Source organism: Rhinoraja longicauda, chromosome 21 (genome assembly GCF_053455715.1).
Source record: "Rhinoraja longicauda isolate Sanriku21f chromosome 21, sRhiLon1.1, whole genome shotgun sequence".
Classification (NCBI taxonomy): Eukaryota; Metazoa; Chordata; class Chondrichthyes; order Rajiformes; family Arhynchobatidae; genus Rhinoraja; species Rhinoraja longicauda.
The window spans coordinates 27,239,336-27,259,845 of record NC_135973.1 but is presented as its reverse complement, the minus strand read 5'-3'; the positions used below and the strand labels follow the sequence as shown (position 1 = coordinate 27,259,845).

At 47.4% G+C, this 20,510-nt stretch overlaps 1 protein-coding gene across 1 annotated transcript in view; it reads left to right on the top strand.

Annotated features, from left to right (window-relative positions):
- Positions 1–20,510, top strand: part of LOC144604080 (cytoplasmic phosphatidylinositol transfer protein 1-like) — a 181,761-nt gene that overhangs the window by 100,021 nt on the left and 61,230 nt on the right. Inside the window, exons 2-3 of the mRNA XM_078418171.1 lie at positions 1,906–2,054; positions 15,536–15,624. Of these exons, the coding sequence (XP_078274297.1) occupies positions 1,906–2,054; positions 15,536–15,624 (238 nt within the window). The remainder of the gene's footprint in view (positions 1–1,905; positions 2,055–15,535; positions 15,625–20,510) is intronic.

Here is a 20,510-nt window from a genome sequence, read left to right as displayed (position 1 = left end):
AGCGATTATATTTCCAAAGAAGGACACAAAGTACTGACATAACTCAGCGCGTCAGGCAGCTTCTCTGGAGAACATGAATGGGTGACAATAAGGGTCCCGACCCAAAATGCCACCTATCCCTGTTCTCCAGAGACGCTGCCTGACCCGCTGAGTTACTCCAGCACTTTGCGTCCATTTTGGGTAGAAAATGGTCTTGGTCGGCATGGACCAGTTGGGCCGAACGGCCTGTGTCCGCGCAGTATGATTCTGTGGCTCTGCCTTTAATTTTTTTTTCCTGATGCAAGAAGTTGTCCCTATTCATAACCTGTGAATCAAATCATCCACTACAGCGGCTTCTCTTAAACTATTCATGGGAGCTTGCTTTGGTCCAGCCATTTGCAGCATTTTCTACAGCAGTGGCTGACCTCCAAAGGCATTCTGTCGGTTGTAGCAACCAGCGGGGCTTCCTGTCACTGCGAAAATCTACAGAAATATAGATTTTTATTTTATTGTCGTGGTAGTGAATAGCCAGACTCCAATGAACCACTAAAGATCCTTCCGGTCATTGAATGGATTAAAAGTTCCAGACGTTCCACCAATAAACATAATTTATCAAAATATTAACAACGCAGTGGTGCAGCGGTAGAGTTGTTGCCTCACAGCGCCAGAGACCCAGGTCCGATCCTGACTACGGTCGCTGTCTGTACGGAGTTCGCATGTTCTCCCTGTGACCGCGTGGGTTTTCTCTGGGTGCTCTGGTTTCCTCCCACATTCCGAAGACGTGCTAGTTTGTTGTTTAATGGGCTTCTGTAAATTGTACATGGTTTGTAGGATAGAACCAGTCGGTGTGGACTCGGTGGGCCGAAGGGCCTGTTTCCACACTGTATCTCTAAACTAAATTACCTGAAATTTGAGCATAACACAAAATTCTTGCGGAATTCAGTGGGTCAGGCAGCATCTGTGGAGTGAACAGATAGGTGACCTTTTGGGCGGGGATACTTCACCAGCATGAAATTTGGTGTGAATGTGTGGTGATTTACATGGGTAATGGGTTTGCAGAACTGTACAATGGGTCCGTTGTTACATCCGTGGCTTTCAGAAAGAACTGCATATTTCCCCATTAAACTTGCTTCATGAATACTTAACCACCATCCCTTCACAAAGTTGCCATTGTACTCTGCTACCCGCACTGGTTATGTTGTTGGAGGTGGGCAGGGGGTGGGGGCGGCTGGTAGATGAGCTGCCTCCCAGCGCCAAAGACCCGGATTGGATGCTGATCTCGGCTGCTGTCTGTGTGGAGTTTGCACGTTCTCCCTGTGATTGCGTGGGTTTTCGCCGGGTGCTCCAGTTTCCTCCCACATTCCAAAGGTGTGTAGGTTTGTAGGTTAATTGGCTTCTGTAAATTGCCCCAGGTGTGCAGGGAACGAATGCAGAATTGGAATAGCAGAACTAATGTGAAAGGGTGATTGATGGTCGGCGTGGACTCGAGGGATCGAAGGGGCCATTTCCACACTGTACCTTTTTGTTTAGAGATACAACGTGGAAGTAGGCCCTTCGGCCCACTGAATCCATGCCAACCAGTGATCACCCGTACACCAGTTCTATCCTACACACTGGGGACAATTAGAGGCTAATAAACCTACAAACCCGCACACCTTTGGAATGTGGGAGGAAACCGGACCATCCAGAGGGAAGTCACGGGGAGAACGTACAAATTCCGTACAGACAGCACCTGAGGCCAGGATCGAACCCACATCTTTGGCGCCATGAAGCAGCAATTCTACTGCTACGCCACTGTGCCGCCCTGTCTCTGAACTTGGGTGTACTGAATGGGGAGTCTTGGTGCTCCCGGTTCTCTCAGGCAGGTAGGAATTGGACTGCTCGTGATGCTAACGCCAGCATGTTTGTTTTTGTTTCTGATCACAGTACAGGATAGGACAGCTGTACACCATCAGCAAGCACAGCCATGAGCAGAGCGACAAGGGCGAGGGGGTGGAAGTGGTTAAGAATGAACCACACGAAGATCCCGTGCATGGAAAAGGCCAGTTCACCGAGAAGAGGGTCCACCTGTCCAGGTAAGCCACCGAGACCCCGCAGATGGGACAAAGCACCCTGCCAGATGTTTAGCAGGTGCTAGCCCGTATGGATTCCACTACAGATGCGACTGAGTTTAGAAGGATGAGGGGGGGGGGCCTCATTGAAGTTTACCGAATAGTGAAAGGCCTGGATAGAGTGGATGTGGCGAGAATGTTTCCACTAGTGGGAGAGTCTAGGACCAGAGGTCACAGCCTCAGAATTTAAAGAGCGTTCCTTTGGGAAGGGGATGAGGAGGAATTTGGGGTGAATCTGTGGAATTCATTGCCACAGAAGACTGAGGAGGCCAAGTCAATGGATATTTTTAAGGCGGAGATTGATAGATTCTAGATTAGTACGGGTGTCAGGGGTTACTGTATTTGCCTCCAGGGAAAATTCCTGAATCTGGGCCAATTGTCCAAGTCTCAACCAATAATTTAAGTACTATTCCCCCATACTCTTTAAAAAAAAAGAAGCATATTCACATCATACATGGCATAAAATAAATCTTTTATGGCTATTGTCTTTTTATTTTCATTGAGAAACTGCACCTCCAGTTCCTCACTCTTAAATTAAGGAAAAAATAAGGTTTTAAAGTTGTGCAGTTCTACCTCATTGAAGACCCTTGGACTATCTGTAATCTACTGGACTGGCACTAAACGTTACTCCCTTTATCCTGTATCTGTCCACTGTGGACGCCTTGTTTGTAATGATGCAACCAAACAAGCTTTTCACTGTACCTCGGTACACATGACAATAGACAGAAACAGAGATAGATAGATAGACAGACTAAACGACAAAAGGTCCATAATAATGTAATAATAATGGTGTTAACATCCTGAGCTGGGATTTACAAATAACTTTGTGGAAGTAGGCCCTTCGGCCCACTGAATCCAAGTCAACCAGTGATCACCCGTACACCAATTCTATCCTACACACTAGGGCTAATTAAAGGCGAATAAACCTACAAACCTGCACACCTTTGGAATGTGGGAGAAAACCGGACCATCCAGTAATAACTAGATTGTACCCATTCTCCGTGTCCTCGTACAGATCGGCTTCTAAATTCCAATTTCTGATACATACAGAAAATCGGTGCAGGAGGGGCCAGAGGTAGTTAGGGTAGAACCTTCAAAGTGGCAACAAAATTTTTTTTTGATTCCTATATTTCTAAACAAAAATCACTGTTCCACAGCACCGGATAACTTCTCCTGACTTCTTAAGGATGTTTGTTGAAAACCAAGAGACTTCCGCAGTTATGATTCACAGTGCAATGTTTCCCCTTTCCTGTGGGGATGTGCATTGTTCTTTCTACACCCTAACCAGTTTAATGGTTTCTCCTGCCCGACCAGCCTGGTGTAATCGGCCCTGTGAAGTGGTGGGAGGTGTACAGTTCAATGGTGCCTTTATTGTCATGTGTGCAAAGTGCTGGCAAAGTGAAATTCTTTATCTTGCAAACCGTCCAGTAGAGTATCCTTGTATCCACGTTTCAGTTCATTGTGTGGCACTTGGGAGTGGAGAGTGTGGATAATATTCCTCTGTCCCATACAAATTTGGTGTTCAGAGGAAGACAGGCTCTGCATATTATGGGCCCAGAACGGATTTTGTTTTACACAGCACAGATTTTGATTTATCCTTTACCTTTTTTTTTTAACCACATTCGTGACTTGTGGCCTTCCCGGGAGAAGTTTGCACGTCACATTATCCACACAGATAGAAAAGGCATGACAGATCACAGCCCCTCGCTGAGTCTGGAGCACTTGTCCCTGTCGATATGTGAGTCCAACTTCTTTGCTGCAGGTAGCCAGCTGGGCATGTGGTCCCATTACAGTTCCTGGCGTAGTTAATTTCTGCCCAAATCAATACGCTGACTGTCAAGCTGAGTGAAGTTACATCAGCTCTTAGTTGCAATCCAATGTTTAGTTTAGACACAAAATGCTGCAGTAACTCAGCGTCTCTGGATAGAAGGGTGACGTTTCGGGTCGGGACCCTTCTTCACAGATGCTGCCTGCCCCGCTGAGTTACTCCAGTTTTTTGTGTCTGTCTTCGGTCTAAACCAGCATCTGCAGTTCCTTCCTACAACAAATGTTTAGTTTACTTTGGTTTTGAGATATAACGCGGAAACAGGCCCTTCAGCCCACTGAGTCCGCGCCGACTAGCGACCCCCGCACACTAACACTATCCTACACACAATAGGGACAATTTACAAATGTTACCGAAGCCAATTAGCCTGCAAACCTGTACGTCTTTGGAGTGTGGGAGGAAACCCAGTGAAAACCTATTGGGTTACAGAACGTACAAGCTCCACACGGACAGCACCTGTGGTCAGGATCGAACCCGGGTCTCCATGCGCCATCATGCTGCCTGCTTTCCTATACAAATATACAACACAAGATATAAGACACAAGATATAAGATATAAGATGCAAGCTAGTGTTGTCCATGTCTGCGGGGCCTTTTCCTGGCACTTGCTGCATGGTAGTTACACGTTGCACATGAAGTGGTTCAAAAACATCTTCAAGACAGCATTTAGCACGAGGACTGGTGGGGTGGGAAGTGGCACTGCCATAACCATGACAAGTAACAGATGAACTTTTTAACTAATGCGTACGTGAGTGGCATGGAGTCTGAACCAGGAACGGTTCTCGCAGCGCCCGAGACCACGTTTTTTTCTTTAGAGATAAAGCGTGCAAACGAGTCTGTGCCGACCAGCGATCAGCCGTCCACTGTTTCCATCCATGAGCTGAGTGACTGGAATTGTTTGGAGATATAAGATGCAAGCTTACATTGTCCATGTCTGATACTCACCTGCCAGAGGGAGAGCACAGGCAAGCGCAACCTTGATGCAGCTATGAATTTGTCTAAACCCTGCATTTTTGTGCAGTCTGACTTACAACTCTGCAGTGCATGTGCTTGGCCTTTTTATTCCAGTTTAGTTTAGTTCAGACATACGATGTGGAAACAGGTCCATTGGCCCACCAAGTCCATGCCGACCATCGATCATCCGTTCACACTAGTTTCATATTATCCCACTTTCCCATCCACTTCCAACACATTAAGTGCGGCATGGTGGCGCAGTGGTAGAGTTGCTGCCTTCCAGCGCCAGAGACCGGGCGGGTGTCAATCCTGATTACGGGTGCTGCCTGTATGGAGTTTGTACGTTCTCCCCGTGACCGCGTGGGTTTTCCCTCAGGTGCTCCGGTTTTCTCCCACATTCCAAAGACATACAAGTTTGTGCGTTAAATTTCTCTGGTAAAAATTGTAAATTTCCCCTCGTGTATAGGATACTGTTAGGGATCGCAGGCCAGCGCAGACTCAGTGGGCCGAAGGTCCTGTTTCCGCGCTGTATCTCGAAAAACAAAACGAAAAATAAAGTAGCAAACTGAACTAAACACGAGGGACAATTTTCACAGAGGCCAACTAACCTGTAAATCGGTACGTCTGTGGGATTTGAAGTACCCGGAGGAAACCCATGCGGTCACAAGGAGAACATACAAACTTCACATGGACAGTACCTATGGTGAGGATGGAACCGGGCTCTCTGGCGCTATGAGGCAGCAGCTCTACCAGCTGCGCCACCATTCACCCAGAGGTCAGCTGAAGTTTCAGTCAACAGTAATTGAATGCGGACTGGAAATCTTCCGGACTCCAAAGTAATGTTGTGCTAATCCAACCTCCCCGCTCCTGTCAGATCTCACTAATCTTCGTGGTTCAGCTCAGCTTTTTCTTTCGTTTGAAAGCAAGATCTATCAAATGTCGTATTACGCGTCAATTCTGTTAAAAACGTTCGACTTTCTGTCAGAGTGCATGTTCTTGATGGATTCAATCTTTACTTGAATGATTGCCGACAACACTTCACGAATACTTCTTGGGTTGGAAATTGCCCTGTGATGAGCTGAAATGGGGATATATCAACACAGGGATTTCCATGGTTCCCATCGATGGAATGGCTCACAATTGAAAGTGAGCCAATTGTTCTGCAGCAGTCCATCCTCCCCCGCATCATCTGTATTGTGCCCACAAGCGGCACAATTACGATTGCACAATAAAATGGTGCACTGCGATAGGAAAGAGCTCAGGCTGAGATAAGCCATCTACCCAATGGATTTAAGAACATAGAACAAACAGTACAGCGCAGGTTTGGGCCCTTCAGCCCACCATGTTTGTGCACACCATGAAGCCATGATAAACAGATCTCATCTGCCTGTACATGATCCATACCTCTCTATTTCCTGCACTTCCATGTGCCTGTATGAAAGCCTCTTAAACACCACTATCGTATCTGCCTCCACCACCACCCCTGGCTACACGTTCCAGGCACCCACCACCGCTCACTGTGTAAAAAAACGTGGCCCGCACATCTCCATTACACTTTCCCCCTCTTACCTTAAAGATATGCCCTCTAGTGTTGAACATTTCCACCCTGGGGGGAAATGGGTCTGACTATCGACCTTATCTATCTATGCCTCTCATCATTTTATATACTTCTGTCAACCTCCTGCGTCGCAGAGAAAGCAGTCCAAGCCTATCCCACCTCTCCCTGCAGCTGAAACACTTTAATCCAGGCAGCATTCTGGTTCCGACCCGAAATGCCGCCCATCGAGTCTGAAGAGGGTTTCCGACCCGAAACGTCACCTATTCCTTTTTCTCCAGAGGTGCTGCCTGAGCCGCTGAGTTACTCCGGCACTTTGTGTCGATCTATCTTCAGCATTCTGGCAAATAAGCTTTCCGAAACGTTGTAAAGGATTCAGCCTTGTGCCACTGCCTTTGATAAATCTGCAATAAGAGATTATTTCCCTTCGCCTTTTCAAACAAGTGATCAGAGCCTTTCATTTATTCATAATGTTTATTGACATTTTAATTGGAGTTTTGGTGTGGGTTGGGCGAGAGTGAAAGGTGCAGACAAATACAATACAAATTACAATACAATACAATACAATTGCAATACAAATTACCCACAAGCTGATTGACTGGAATTTTAGCAGTAAGAGGGACATGTGTTTGGAGATATAAACGATGCAAGCTTACATTGTCCACGTCTGATACTCACCTTCCAGAGGGAGAGCAGTGACTAGTGGCCAGAACTGCAGCACTAGCAGATTATTGCCTTAATTTAGGGGGATTAGGCTACATGGTGGAGATCCTAGTCCTCTTGATTTCTCTGCTTGCAATCACTGGTTGGCGGTCTTGCGTTTCATGTTTAGTTTAGAGATACAGCGAGGAAACAGGCCCTTCGGCCGATCGAGTCCGCGCCGACCAGCCATCACCTGTACACTAGTTCTATCCTACACACCAGGGATAAGTTACAGAAGCCAATTAAGGTCCAAACCTGCACCTCTCCAGAGTGTGGAACTAACCCAGAGAAAACCCACAGGGAAAACATACAAACTCCGCACAGACAGCACGTGTAGTCAGGATCGGACCTAGGCCCTTGGCGCTGTAAGGCAGCAACTCTACCACTTGCGCCACTGTGCCCTGAGATGGTTGCCAGTTTTGTTCCAACTCCTGAGAATTAAACATAACAATCTCAACTGAGTCCCTGAGGGAGAACTATTTTGAGGAAGGGGTAGACACCAGATTATCTCTAGTCTTCTGGACAATATTCAGACCTCAACCAACACCTACAACAGATGATTTTTCCATTAAGGCATGAGGGGCACGATAAGTATAAATCATGGGCAGCACGGTGGCGCAGCGGTGGAGTTGCTGCCTTACAGCGCCAGAGACCCGGGTTCGATCCTGAGTATGGATGCTGTCTGTATGGAGTTTGTACATTCTCCCTGTGACCGCGTGGGTTTTCCCCAGGTGCTCCAGGTTCCTCCCCACACTCCAAAGACACACAGGTCTGAAGAAGGGTCTCGACCCGAAACGTCACCCATTCCTTCTCTCCCGAGATGCTGCCTGACCTGCTGAGTTACTCCAGCATTTTGTGAATAAATCGGTGTGTAGGTTAATTGGGTTCAGTACGTGTGTAGGCTGGTGTTAGTGCATGATTTGACGGGGTGATCGCTGGTCGGCGTGGACTCAGTGGGCCGAAGGGCCTGTTTCTGTGCTGTATCTCTAAAGTCTGCAGTCTAAAAGATGCAACTGTGCTGGCTACCAGTCAAAAAAAGAGCTTCTGTGACTGTAAGTATAAGAAAATAACTGCAGATGCTGGTACAAATCGAAGGTATTTATTCACAAAATGCTGGAGTAACTCAGCAGGTCAGGCAGCATCTCGGGAGAGAAGGAATGGGTGACGTTTCTGGTCGAGACCCTTCTGTGACTGTAATGTGCTTTGAGGCATTCTAACATCCGCAAGGCTGCTATGGAAATGCAAGGCTTGATTTAGCTTTACACTGACTTGTATTGATTCCTAACATCCTCTGTCCCGTGTGGTTTAATTGCCCAAACTACTCGGAGCTAAAAGCATTTGGAACAACTTAGCATTGCTTTGCAAAAACATGCAAGTGCTCACTGCAGCCAAAATTGCAGCAATTAAATGAAATATGTCAATCTGGGCCCTAGCGGCTGATGGGCTTCCACAGTCGCAGCTCAAAGGGCCTTCAGAAGGGAAATGCAATATTCTAAATTGGCCATTATTCTAAATGATGTGAAGGGCAGTGGAAGTGTTAATGGAAATCTGGAATGTACACAAAAAACTAATTATGTTTATTGCACCGGAGCAAGTTTACCAATGTGGGTGTGGGTTCGTCTCTGTTGCATTGTCTCGTTCTGGAGGGAAGGGAGAAATAACCAATTCTGTTCAGTAACAACAGTTCTATTCATAGACGTCTTTAAAGTAGCAAAATGTCCCAAAGTGCGTCACGAACAGTGAATCAAAACAAGTATTGGAGTTTTGGAGATACAGCATGGAAACAGACCCTTTGGCCCAACCGCGTCCATGCCGACCGCAGTGGCACGGTGGCACAGTGGGCGAGTCGCTGCCTTACAGCGCCAGAGTCCCGGGTTCGATCCTGACCACGGGTGCTGTCTGTATGGAATTTGCACGTTCCCCCGTGACTGAGTGCGCTTTCTCCGGGTGCTCCCATTTCCTCCTACACTCCAAAGACGTACAGGTTTTAGGTTAATTGGCTACGGTAAAAATTGTAAATTGTCCCAAGTGTGTAGGACAGTGCTGGTGTACGGGGTGATCGCTGGTCAGCGCGGACTCGGTGGGCCGAAGGGCCTGTTTCTGTGCTGTATCTCTGAAGTCTGAAGACCAAAGATCACCCAGGCACTAATCCTATCCCACGCCCCAGGGCAAATTTACAGAAGCCAATTAACCTCCAATCCTGCCCGTCTTTGGAATGTGGGAGGAAACCAGAGTACCCGGAGAAAGCCCACGCGGTCACGGGGAAAATGTGCAAACTCCGCACAGACAGCACCTGGAGTCGGGATCAAGCCCGGGTTTCTGGAGCCGTAAGGCAGCAACTCCATCACTGCGCTACCATGCCGTTCTACATATTGAAGCCAAGACATGCAAGAACAGATAAAGACAGGGCTGGTGAAAAAGGAGATTTTTAAGGGGCGTTTTATAAGGTGAAAGAGTGGTAGAGACACAAAGTCTAGAGGGGGAATTCCAAAACTCGTGGTCCTGGCATTGTTGTTGGCGGAGACTTTGAATTTGGAGAAGAGCGAGATGACAGTAATGAGACGTTCTATATGGCTACAGTTCTACATTGTTCTCTGCTAGGTTCCTACATTTTCTCCCACCTTTTCTTGACATTTTAAATTGGCACAAGGATTGAGCTCCCTCCCTCTGCATTTCTCAGCGGGTACATTTCCCGAGCGCAGGCAAGTATGCAGATCTTGCACTCTGAAGATCCCATTGGAACAGTGTTGGGAACCCTGGGCAGTTGCTTTGTCAAGTGGAAATCCGTGCTCCGAAACACTCCAGTTATAGACTTGCCTGTCTCTGAATATGGGGAAATCTCAGATCTGCCTCGTCTACTCAGCCTTTTCCTCCACAGATGCTGCCTGACTTGCTGAGTTCTTCCCAAACTCTCTGCTTTTACAGCAAAAGAACAACGTAGTTATCAAGATGCCACAGATAGACACAAAATGCCGGAGTAACTCAGCAGGTCAGGCAGCATCTCTGATTAGTACGGGTGTCAGAAGTTATGGGGAGAAGGCAGGAGAATGAGGTTAGGAGGGAGAGATAGATCAGCCATGATTGAATGGCGGAGTAGACTTGATGGGCTGAATGGCCTAATTCTACTCCTCTCACTTATGACCTTAAGACTGGAGCAAAGGGATGGGTGACGTTTCAGGTCGGGACCCTTCTTCAGATCAGGGGCTCTTCTGACTATGAATCACAAAGCTCTATGACATTGAGTAAGCTGCAACCATAGAGATAGGCGTAGGATAAATATATAGCATGCGAAATGCATTCTATATATTTCCCAGTGCCGTCTTTGTTTAATGCATTTCGATATATTATTGATATGTTACAGTCATCTGAATTATTGAGGGTATAGTTTTATTGCACGTCATTCTGTTTCTGATAAGACACACAACCCATCCCTCGCTGCGAGGTTTGAAGTATTTAATAAGTCACAGTAGGAATCCAGGCAGCTCTTCCCGTTCCTTAATGTTGCGTTTAATAATGAATATTGCAGCGCGGTGTTTTTCGTTGAGCACGTCATCCGTCAGGCTATCAAGGCACGTCCCCTGACAATGTAGGTGAGAGATGAATAGTGTGAAGTTACGTCATAGACATGTGCCATTGGCCTTTTCGTTAAGCTGCGAGGCTAAATATAGACGTGATGAAGCTCGTTATCCTGTTATTTTTATCCCTTTGTGCAATTTTTCAATTTAAGCCCTGAGAGTGCTATTTCTGGAAGCACATTATTCAAAGCTGCCCTGATGATTTGCGCTGGGACTGACAAGAGTGTGAACAGCGTGGATAAATTGCCTTCTCCCGCCATTTTATAATGCAGGACATTTATCTTCTCGTGGGGAGTAATTTGACACGATGTTTGCTGTGTGCCTGCACGTGTTATTGGGTCTAATTTAGCAGTTTTAGGAGGGCTGACTTCATTTATTGCTCCGCTGGAGAATGGATCAGGCTGCCATTAACTCTGCTTGGCACTCAGGAGAAAGGTCAGGGTAGAGCACTAACTAGTTGTCACACCGCGCGGTTCTGAAATGAGAATGGGACAAAAATAAGATCATTGGAGTTGCGGACTCGTGGTCTGATGCAGCTCAGAAGCAGGACACCTGACCTGACTGAAGAAGGGTTCTGACCCGAAACCTCCCCCATCCTTTTTCTCCAGGGATGCTGGCTGACCATCTGAGTTGCTCCAAGCACTTTGTGCATATCTTCAGTATAAACCTGCATCTGCAGTTCCTGGTTATCACATCTTTCTTGTTGCATGGCAACCAGAACTGAACACATTATTCCCAATCAGGCCTAACCAACATTTTCCACCTTCCTACATATTCCACCTTGATCCTGACTTGAGCCTTATAGATAGTAGAAAGGTTTTGGGGTGTCATGAGGCGAATTGGTTGCCACAAAATACACAGGCACGTGTCTGCTTTAAAATTTAGACTTTATAGATACAGCGTGGAAACAGGCCCTTCAGCCCACTGAGTCCATGCTGACCAGCGATCACCCCATAAAGTAGCACTTTCCTACGCAGTAGGGACAATTTTTACAATTTTACTGAAGTCAATTAGCTTACAAAGCTGTACGTCTTTGGAGTGTGGGAAGAAACCGGAGCACCAGGAGAAAGCCCACTTGGCCGCGGTACAAACTCCGTACAGGCGGCACCCGTAGGCAGGACCGAACATGGGTCTCTGGCATGGTGAGAGAAACATTACCACTATGCCGCCCTCTGTCGCCATGGTATTTATGTGGCTGTTCCAGTTGAGTTTCTAGTCAATGGTTAACTGGTCTTGATGACGGGGGACGTAACATCATTAATGGCATTGAATACAAGGGGTGGGTGGTTAGACTCTCTCTTGCTGGAGATGGTCCTTGCCTGACGTTTTAGTGATGTGAATGGCACTTGCTTCCTAACACCCATGCCTGCTCATTGCATCCTTTGCTGTAGAGTTGCAAATGCAATTGAATAGTGCACTATCATCAGCAAATGACCCTCTTCATGCTGAAAGGAAGCTCATTGGTGAAGCAGGATAAGAGGATGGGCCAGGACTCTGCCCTGATAACTGGGATGTCCTGGGGTGAAGATATTGATCTCCAAAGGCTACCGCCACCTTCCTTTGTGGAAGGTAGACCCACAAGCGTTGGAGTATTTCCGCATTGATGCCAGTCGACTTTAGTTTGGATTAAGGATCCTTATTTACAGATTACCTTAATGTCAACGGTTGGCAGTCTCAATTCACCTCTGGACTTCAGCTCTTTGGTCCATGTTAGGATCAAGATTGTAATGAGGATGTACCTTTAGAATGGAGATGAGGAGGAATTTATTTAGCAAGAATGTGGTGAATCTGTGGAATCCATTGACACAGTCGGCCGTGAAGGCCAAGTCATTGGGTATTTTTAAACTGGAGATTGATAAGTTCTTAATTAGTAAGGGTGTCAAAGGTTATGGGGAGAAGGCAGGAGAATGGGGTTGAGAAGGAAAAATAGATTGGCCATGATTGAATGGCCTCACTCTGTTCCTATTTATTCACAAAATGCTGGAGTAACTCAGCAGGTCAGGCAGCATCTCAGGAGAGAAGGAATGGGTGACGTTTCGGGTCGAGACCCTTCTTCAGAAGAAGGGTTTCGACCCGAAACGTCACCCATTCCTTCTCTCCCGAGATGCTGCCTGACCTGCTGAGTTACTCCAGCATTTTGTGAATAAATCAACATCTTGGTGCATATGGATTCTGAGTTTGATTCAGAATTTGGCCCGCAGTCAACTGCAATCTTTCTAGTTTACGCAACCACATTGTATAACTCGCCACGTCTCGCATGTTCAATCAAATCTATTGAGTGAAATGGATGCTTGCAGTACATTGCACAATTGATCTCGAAATACCTGTCAAAAGGCATCCAGCTAAAGCATACAGTTGCGTTTTGTCATTATTCATTAACTGTTCTGTCTTGAATGATTTCTTGCCTTCTACTCCATGGAAGCAACTTAATAGAGACGTCCTTTTGTGCTTTCCCAGAATGATATTTTCATATCTGAATAACTTTACCTCACTTAAATGCCGAGCATCGGCCTACAATTTTGCACATCTATTGTTGAGCCCTGCTCCAGTGCCGTGCTCCCGATATCCAAGGCCGTTCTTGCATTTGTTTGCTGCTCGCCCCATTACAGGAAAGAGGTGGAGGCTTTGGAGAGGGTGCAGAGGAGGTTTACCAGAATGCTGCCTGGATTAGAGCATTTAATCTACAAGGAGAGGTTGGATAGATTGTTTTCTCTGGAATGTCAGAGGTTGAGGGAACTCGATAGAAGTATATAAAATTATGAGAGGCCCAGATGAGGTAGACAGTCAGAACCTCTTTCCAGGGTTGAAATATCAAACCTCAGAGGGCACAGGTATAAGGTGAGAGGAAGAAGCTTTAATGGAGTTGTGCGGGCAAGTTTTTTACACAGAGAGTGGTGGGGGCCTGGAACGCATTGTGAGGGGTGGTGGTGGAGGCAGACACAATATTGACGTTTAAGAGACTTTTGGATAGGTACGTGGAAGATCAGGGAATAGAGGGATATGGATCATGGACAGGCATCGTGTTTTGCACAAACATTCTGGGCCGAAGAGCCCATTCCAGTGCTGTACAGCTATGTTCTATATTGTTCATCTTTTCTGTTCCTTGTTCGTCTATCTTTCAGTTTAGTTTAGTTTAGTTTCCTCCCACATTCCAAAGATGTACAGGTGTATAGGTTAATTGGCTTCTGTAAATTGTAAATTGTCCCTAGTGTGTAGGATAGTGCTAGTTGGGTTGCCAACTGTCCCGTATTAGTCGGGACATCCCGTATTTTGGGCTAAATTGGTTTGTCTCGTACGGGACAGCTTTTGTCCTGTATTAGGCCCGGGGGGCGCTGTAGGCCCGCATGCTGTAGGCCCGGATGCTGTAGGCCCGCATGCTGTAGGCCCGGATGCTGTAGGCCCGCATGCTGTAGGCCCGGATGCTGTAGGCCCGGATGCTGTAGGCCCGCATGCTGTAGGCCCGGATGCTCTAGGCCCGCATGCTGTAGGCCCGGATGCTGTAGGCCCGCATGCTGTAGGCCCGCATGCTGTAGGCCCGCATGCTGTAGGCCCGGATGCTGTAGGCCCGGATGTTGTAGGCCCGGATGATCCCTAATTTCTGTCTTTGCATACCCTCCTCCAAAAAAGCTGGCACGCTGCATGCCCTGAGTAGAGTTTAAATTCAAGATCACAGTCACTGTGTCAGAAATAGGCCCTTTGGCCCAACTCATCCTAGATGCCCTTATATGCCAGTCCCATTTGCTGGCCTCTTGACCCATTTCCTCTCAACCTTCCCTATTCATGTGTTTTATAGCTTGTTATTATAGCTGCCTCAACCACTCCTGGCATCTCAAGAGAGAGCTAGATAGAGCTCTTAAGGATAGCAGAGTCAGGGGGTATGGGGAGAAGGCAGGAACGGGGTACTGTTTGAGAATGATCAGCCATGATCACATTGAATGGCGGTGCTGGCTGGAAGGGCCGAATGGCCTCCTCCTGCACCTATTGTCTATTGTCTATCTCGTTCCATATACGTACGCTCTGTGGAAAAACGCTGCCCTTTAGTGTCTTATTAAATCTTGCCTCTCTCACTGAGACCTATGCTCTCTAGTTCTTGATTCCCCTACTCTGGGAAAAAGACTGTATGCATTCGCCCTATTTATTCCCCTCATGGTTTTTGCACACTCCTCACCCCTCTGATCACCCCTCTGATCACCCCTCAGCCTCATATGCTCCAAGGAATATAGTGCTAGCCTATGCAGCCTCTCTCTTTAATTCAGTCCCTTGAGCCGTAGCAACAAGTTAGATTTTAGAGATACAGCATGAAAACAGGGCCTTCATGCCACCGAGTCTACACCGACCATCGATCACCCGCCCGCCCACACTAGTTTTATGTTACCCCACCTTCTCATCCACTCCCCATGCACTCAGGGCAATTTACATAAGCCAACTAACCTACAAACCCACAGGTCGGAGATGTGGGAGGAAACCCAGGCTGTCACAGGGAGAAGGTGCAAACTCCACACAGACAGCACCCGAGGTCAGGATCGAACCTGGGCCTACGGTGCCGTAAGGCAGCAGCTCTACCAGCAGCGCCTCTGTGCTGCCCAAACATCCTTCAGAATTCCATTGCCAGCCGAAGGGCATCTTTCCTATGGAGGTATGAGATGGTACTGGCTGGGATGTGTCACGGAAAATATAATACTGCTCTCGCTAATCTGTCGATGGTGTCCACTTGTTTTGTGTTGCAACATTTCTTCACTTTGAGTATGGTCTGAAGCAGTCTCCAATGCTTCCTGTTTGCCCACAATGCTGCAAGCGGACACTGATCGCACTTTTGTTTTCTTTTCGTTGCACAGCAAACTCCCCAGCTGGGCCAGGGCAGTAGTACCTCGAATATTTTATATAACGGAGAAGGCCTGGAATTACTATCCTTACACGATCACAGGTAAGCGGACTTCCTCGTGCTCTGCCGTCGAAATCATTTTTTAAGCTGGGGTTTATAACAACCGCAGAGTCAATCGTGCAAAGTGAATTTACAGAGAACTCTGCCTGAAGTGTGGAACAGGTCAGGAGGGCACATTATTGGCAGCAATGCCGGATACAAGATTCAACTCTCCGCTCCGTCCATCAGTTTACCCACTTTTTAAAAAAAATCAGATTCGTCTCTGGTTTCTGGAGGGCCAATAACCATGTTTTATTCATCACTGGGAGCCATTGAATGCAGGATTTGCCTTATTTTCGTGTTTTCCTTCCATTCTTCCTTTCACTCCAAAGGTCTATTGAGGGCGTGCAGCGTAGGTTTACTAGGTTAATTCCCGGAATGGCGGGACTGTCATACGTTGAAAGACTGGAGCGACTAGGCTTGTATACACTGGAATTTAGAAGGATGAGAGGGGATCTTATCGAAACGTATAAGATTATTAAGGGGTTGGACACATTAGAGGCAGGAAACATGTTCCCAATGTTGGGGGAATCCAGAACCAGGGGCCACAGTTTAAGAATAAGGGGTAGGCCATTTAGAACAGAGATGAGGAAAAACTTTTTCAGTCAGAGAGTTGTGAATCTGTGGAATTCTCTGCCTCAGAGGGCAGTGGAGGCCAACTCTCTGAATACATTCAAGAGAGAGCTAGATAGAGCTCTTAAGGATAGCGGAGTCAGGGGGTATGGGGAGAAGGCAGGAACGGGGTACTGATTGAGAATGATCAGCCATGATCACATTGAATGGCGGTGCTGGCTCGAAGGGCCGAATGGCCTACTCCTGCACCTATTGTCTATTGTCTATTGTCTCCGTTCCCTTCTGCCTCTTCAGTGTTAGATGCCATATGATAGGTGATGTGTTGCTTTCAACCAGAAGTCACACTAGCCAAGACCAAGGCGAAAAGTTTAGGTTGAGGTATCTTATGGTCACGAGGTACAGGGGAAAACTTTGTTTTGCATGCTATCCAAACAGATCAGAAAATATCCATACAATCAAGTCAAACTCAAGCATAATCGATCGAGCAAAGGGGAAGATACAGAGTGCAGAATGTAATGCTCAGCATTGTGGTGCATCAGTTCCAAAGACAAAGTCCAATGTCCGCAATTGGGTAGAGGTGAATTGGACAGGACCCTAGCTTATGGAAGGACCGTTCAGAAGACTGATAACAGAGAGGAAGGGGATGCAAAGTGCTGGAGTAACTCAAGTGGGTCAGGCAGCATCTCTGCAGGATATGGATAAGTGATGTTTCAGGTGGGAACCTGTCTCACCTTCAGTCTGAAGAAGGGTCCCAACCCGAAACGGACTGCAGGGTCCCGACCTGAAACGTCGCTCGTCCATGTTCTCCAGTGATGCTGCCTGACCCGCTTAGTTGCTCCAGCACCTTGTGTTTTTTTGAGCTGTATGAAAGGCTAGCTAATTGGTTTTGGCTGATGTTGGCCGATGGATGAATATTGGCCACAGCCTTTCCGCTCCACATTCAGCTGTACTGTGGAACTTGCTTCAGGCTGTGTGAGCTGAAGCTCCACGTCCTACTCTTGTCTCTGAGTCAGAAGCTTGTGGCTTCAAACCACAAACTAGTTACAAGAGCACAAAGATTCAGCTTGAGTGCTCTCCTTTCGGAAGGAGATGAGGAGGAATTTCTTTAGTCAGAGGGTGGTGAATCTGTGGAATTCTTTGCCGCAAAAGGCTGTGGAGGCCAAGTCAATGGATATTTTTAAAGCAGAGACAGACAGATTCTTGATTAGTATGGATGTCAGAGGCAGGAGAATGAAGTTAGGAGGGAGAGATAGATCAGCCATGATTCAATGGCGTAGTAGACTTGAATGGCCTAATTCTGCTCCTATTACTTATGGCCTTTTGACAATAGGTACAGCACTGAGAAAGTGCAACATTGTTGGAAGCACAGTTTTTTAATCAGAGATGTCTAACTTGGGTCCTGCCTCAAGTGCACATCAAAGATCCCTAACACGAAGAGGAGCAAGAGAGTTATCCCAAAGCCATGGCTAGAACTTACCCCTCAATCAGCACCACTGCACAAGATCATCACGTTGAAGAAACAAAGAACTGCTATTGCTGGTTTACACAAAGGTACTGGAGTAACTCAGTGGGGTCAAGCATCATGTCTGGAGAACATGGACAGGTGATGTTTCTGGTCGGGATCCTTCTGCAGACCCTTTCCAGCCTCTCCTCAAGCCCTCCATGTCCGGTAACATCCTTGTGAATCTTTTCTGCAACCTTTCCGCCCCATCCTTCCCCTGGCTGGTCGACCAGAACTGTGCACATTACTCCAAGTGTGGTCTCATTGACGACTTGTATGTTGGCAACATGATGTCCCAACTCCTATTCTCAGTGCAGGAACAAGGAACTGCTGGTGCTGGTTTACAAAAGACCTCCTCGTCCACCCACACTCCTTCCTCTGGCGTTACATTTGCCGCTCGTCAATCCCTTTGTGTCACATCTCTAGCCTTTGTCCTATCGAAACAACCCCCTCACTCGTGTTCACCTGCCTCACTTTGTCCCGTCCCTCCTCCCTTCCAGCTTCCACCGCCCCTGCAGTCAACCTGAAGAAGGGTCCTGACCCGAAACGTCACCTATCCATGTTCTCCAGAGATGCTGCTTGACCCGCTGTGTTACTCCAGCACTTTATGTCCTTTATCACATTGCAGTTGGTTTGTGCATGCAGTGGCACAGATAGGCTGCCATGCCTTCCACGTGACATCAATGATAACACTTCAAGCATACTTGACTGACTGTAAAGCACTCATGATGATGCCAGATGTCACATAGTTGTATCTTTGCGAGAAAGCAAACAGCTTTTGGTTTAACATCACGTGCGGAGCACAACGGCCCTCGTTATTTGACTGAGAATCTATTCCAATCTGTTGCCACTTCAACAAGAACGGAGACTCGCACCTATGTAGTGTCTTTCACACCCCCCCTTGTGGAAGTCCCACGGCAGCCTGCAGCCAGCACGGTCCCACCAGTGTGGGAAGCACTGTGCCTAGCCTCTGCTCACCAAGAAGCAACATGATAATAACTGGATAAGTTATCTCAAACATAGATGCATAGAGTGGTACAGCGTGGAAACGTCAGCCCAACTTGCCCGCTCCAACCAAGACGCCCCATTTACACTAGTCCCACCGCATGTGTTTGGCCCACATCCTTCTCAACCATTCCTATCCAAGTACCTGTCCAAATATCTTTTCAATGTTGTGATAGTACCTGCCTCAACTAACTCTTCCGGCAGCTCGTTTCATATACCCACCACCCTTTGTGTGCAAAAAGCTGCCCCTCAGGTTCCTATTAAAACTTTCCCCTCTCACCTTAAACCTGTACCCTCTGGTTCTTTGTTCCCTTACTCTGGGTAAAGGGCTCTGTGCATTGACCCTATCTATTCCCCTCGTGGTCTTATATACCTCTATAAGACAATAAACAATAGACAATAGGTACAGGAGTAGGCCATTCGGCCCTTCGAGCCAGCACCGCCATTCCATTCACAATCAGTACCCCGTTCCTGCCTTCTCCCCATACCCCCTGACTCCGCTATCTTTAAGAGCTCTATCTAGCGCTCTCTTGAAAGCATCGAGAGAATTGGCCTCCACTGCCTTCTGAGGCAGAGAACTCCACAGATTCACAACTCTCTGACTGAAAACGTTTTTCCTCATCACCGTTCTAAATGGCCTACCCCTTATTCTTAAAGCTCACCTCTCATCCTTCTGTGCTCCAAGGCGTAAAGTCCCAGCCTGCTCAACCTCTCCCTCGCATCCTGGCAACGTCCTCATGAATCTTCGCTGCACCCTTTGTAGCTGAACAACATCCTTCCTACAAAAGGGTGACCAAAACTCTAAATGTGGCCACACCAATGTCTTATACAACTGCAACATGACCTTCCAACCTCTTTACTCAGTGCTCTGACTGACGAAGACCAATGTGCCGAAAGCCTTCTTGACCATCCTATCTTCCTGGGACTGGGTGACCAAAACTGAACACAATATTCCAAAGGTGGCCTCACCAATGTCTGGTCTAGCTGTGACATAACATCCCAACTACTATACTCAGTACATCTTAAGTGAGGGAAATAATATTGGGCATGGCACCAAGTCCCCTGCCTGTTATATTGAAGCACTGCAATGAGATGTTCTCTATCCACCCTAGAGATCGGGCATGTAGAAGCAAAGAACCGCAGACGCTGGTTTGTTCCAAAGACAGACACAAAGTGCTGGAGTAACTCAGCGAGTCAGCATCTCTGGAGAACATGGATAGGTGGCGTTTCGTGTCTGAGAAGGTCCCAACTCGAAACATCACCTCTCCATGATCTCCACGGATGCTGCCGGACCTGTCGAGTTACTTCAGCACTTTGTGTCTTTTTTTCCGTAAACGAACATCTGCAGTTCCTTGTTTCTTGTGGAAATAAGTTTGGTGGGACATGAGCAGGAAGAAACAATGGGTCTGCCGAGACAGTTCTGTTTATGGGTTTTAGGTAGGAGGTAAAATCAGGCCGTGCGGGGCTGGGGAACGATAAGTTTGGAGGCATTAGAGGGTAGAGCGCCAGAAATGGTGAGGTCCGTGATGGTGCTGATGATTAAGGTCTGGTGTTCGTCGGTGGGGTCATGGTCCAGGGATAAGTAGGAAGAGGTGTCTGAGAGTTGTCGTCTGGCCTCGGTCTAGTAGAGGTCAGCCCGCCAGGCTACCACAGCACCTCCCTTGTCAGCGGGTTTGATGACTAAGTCAGGGTTGTTGCGGAGTGAGTGGAGGGCTGCACGTTCAGGAGGGGAGAGGTTAGAGTTAGTCAGGGGAGTGGAGAATTTGAGGCGGTTAATGTCACGCCGGCAGTTGGAGATGAAAAGTTCGGA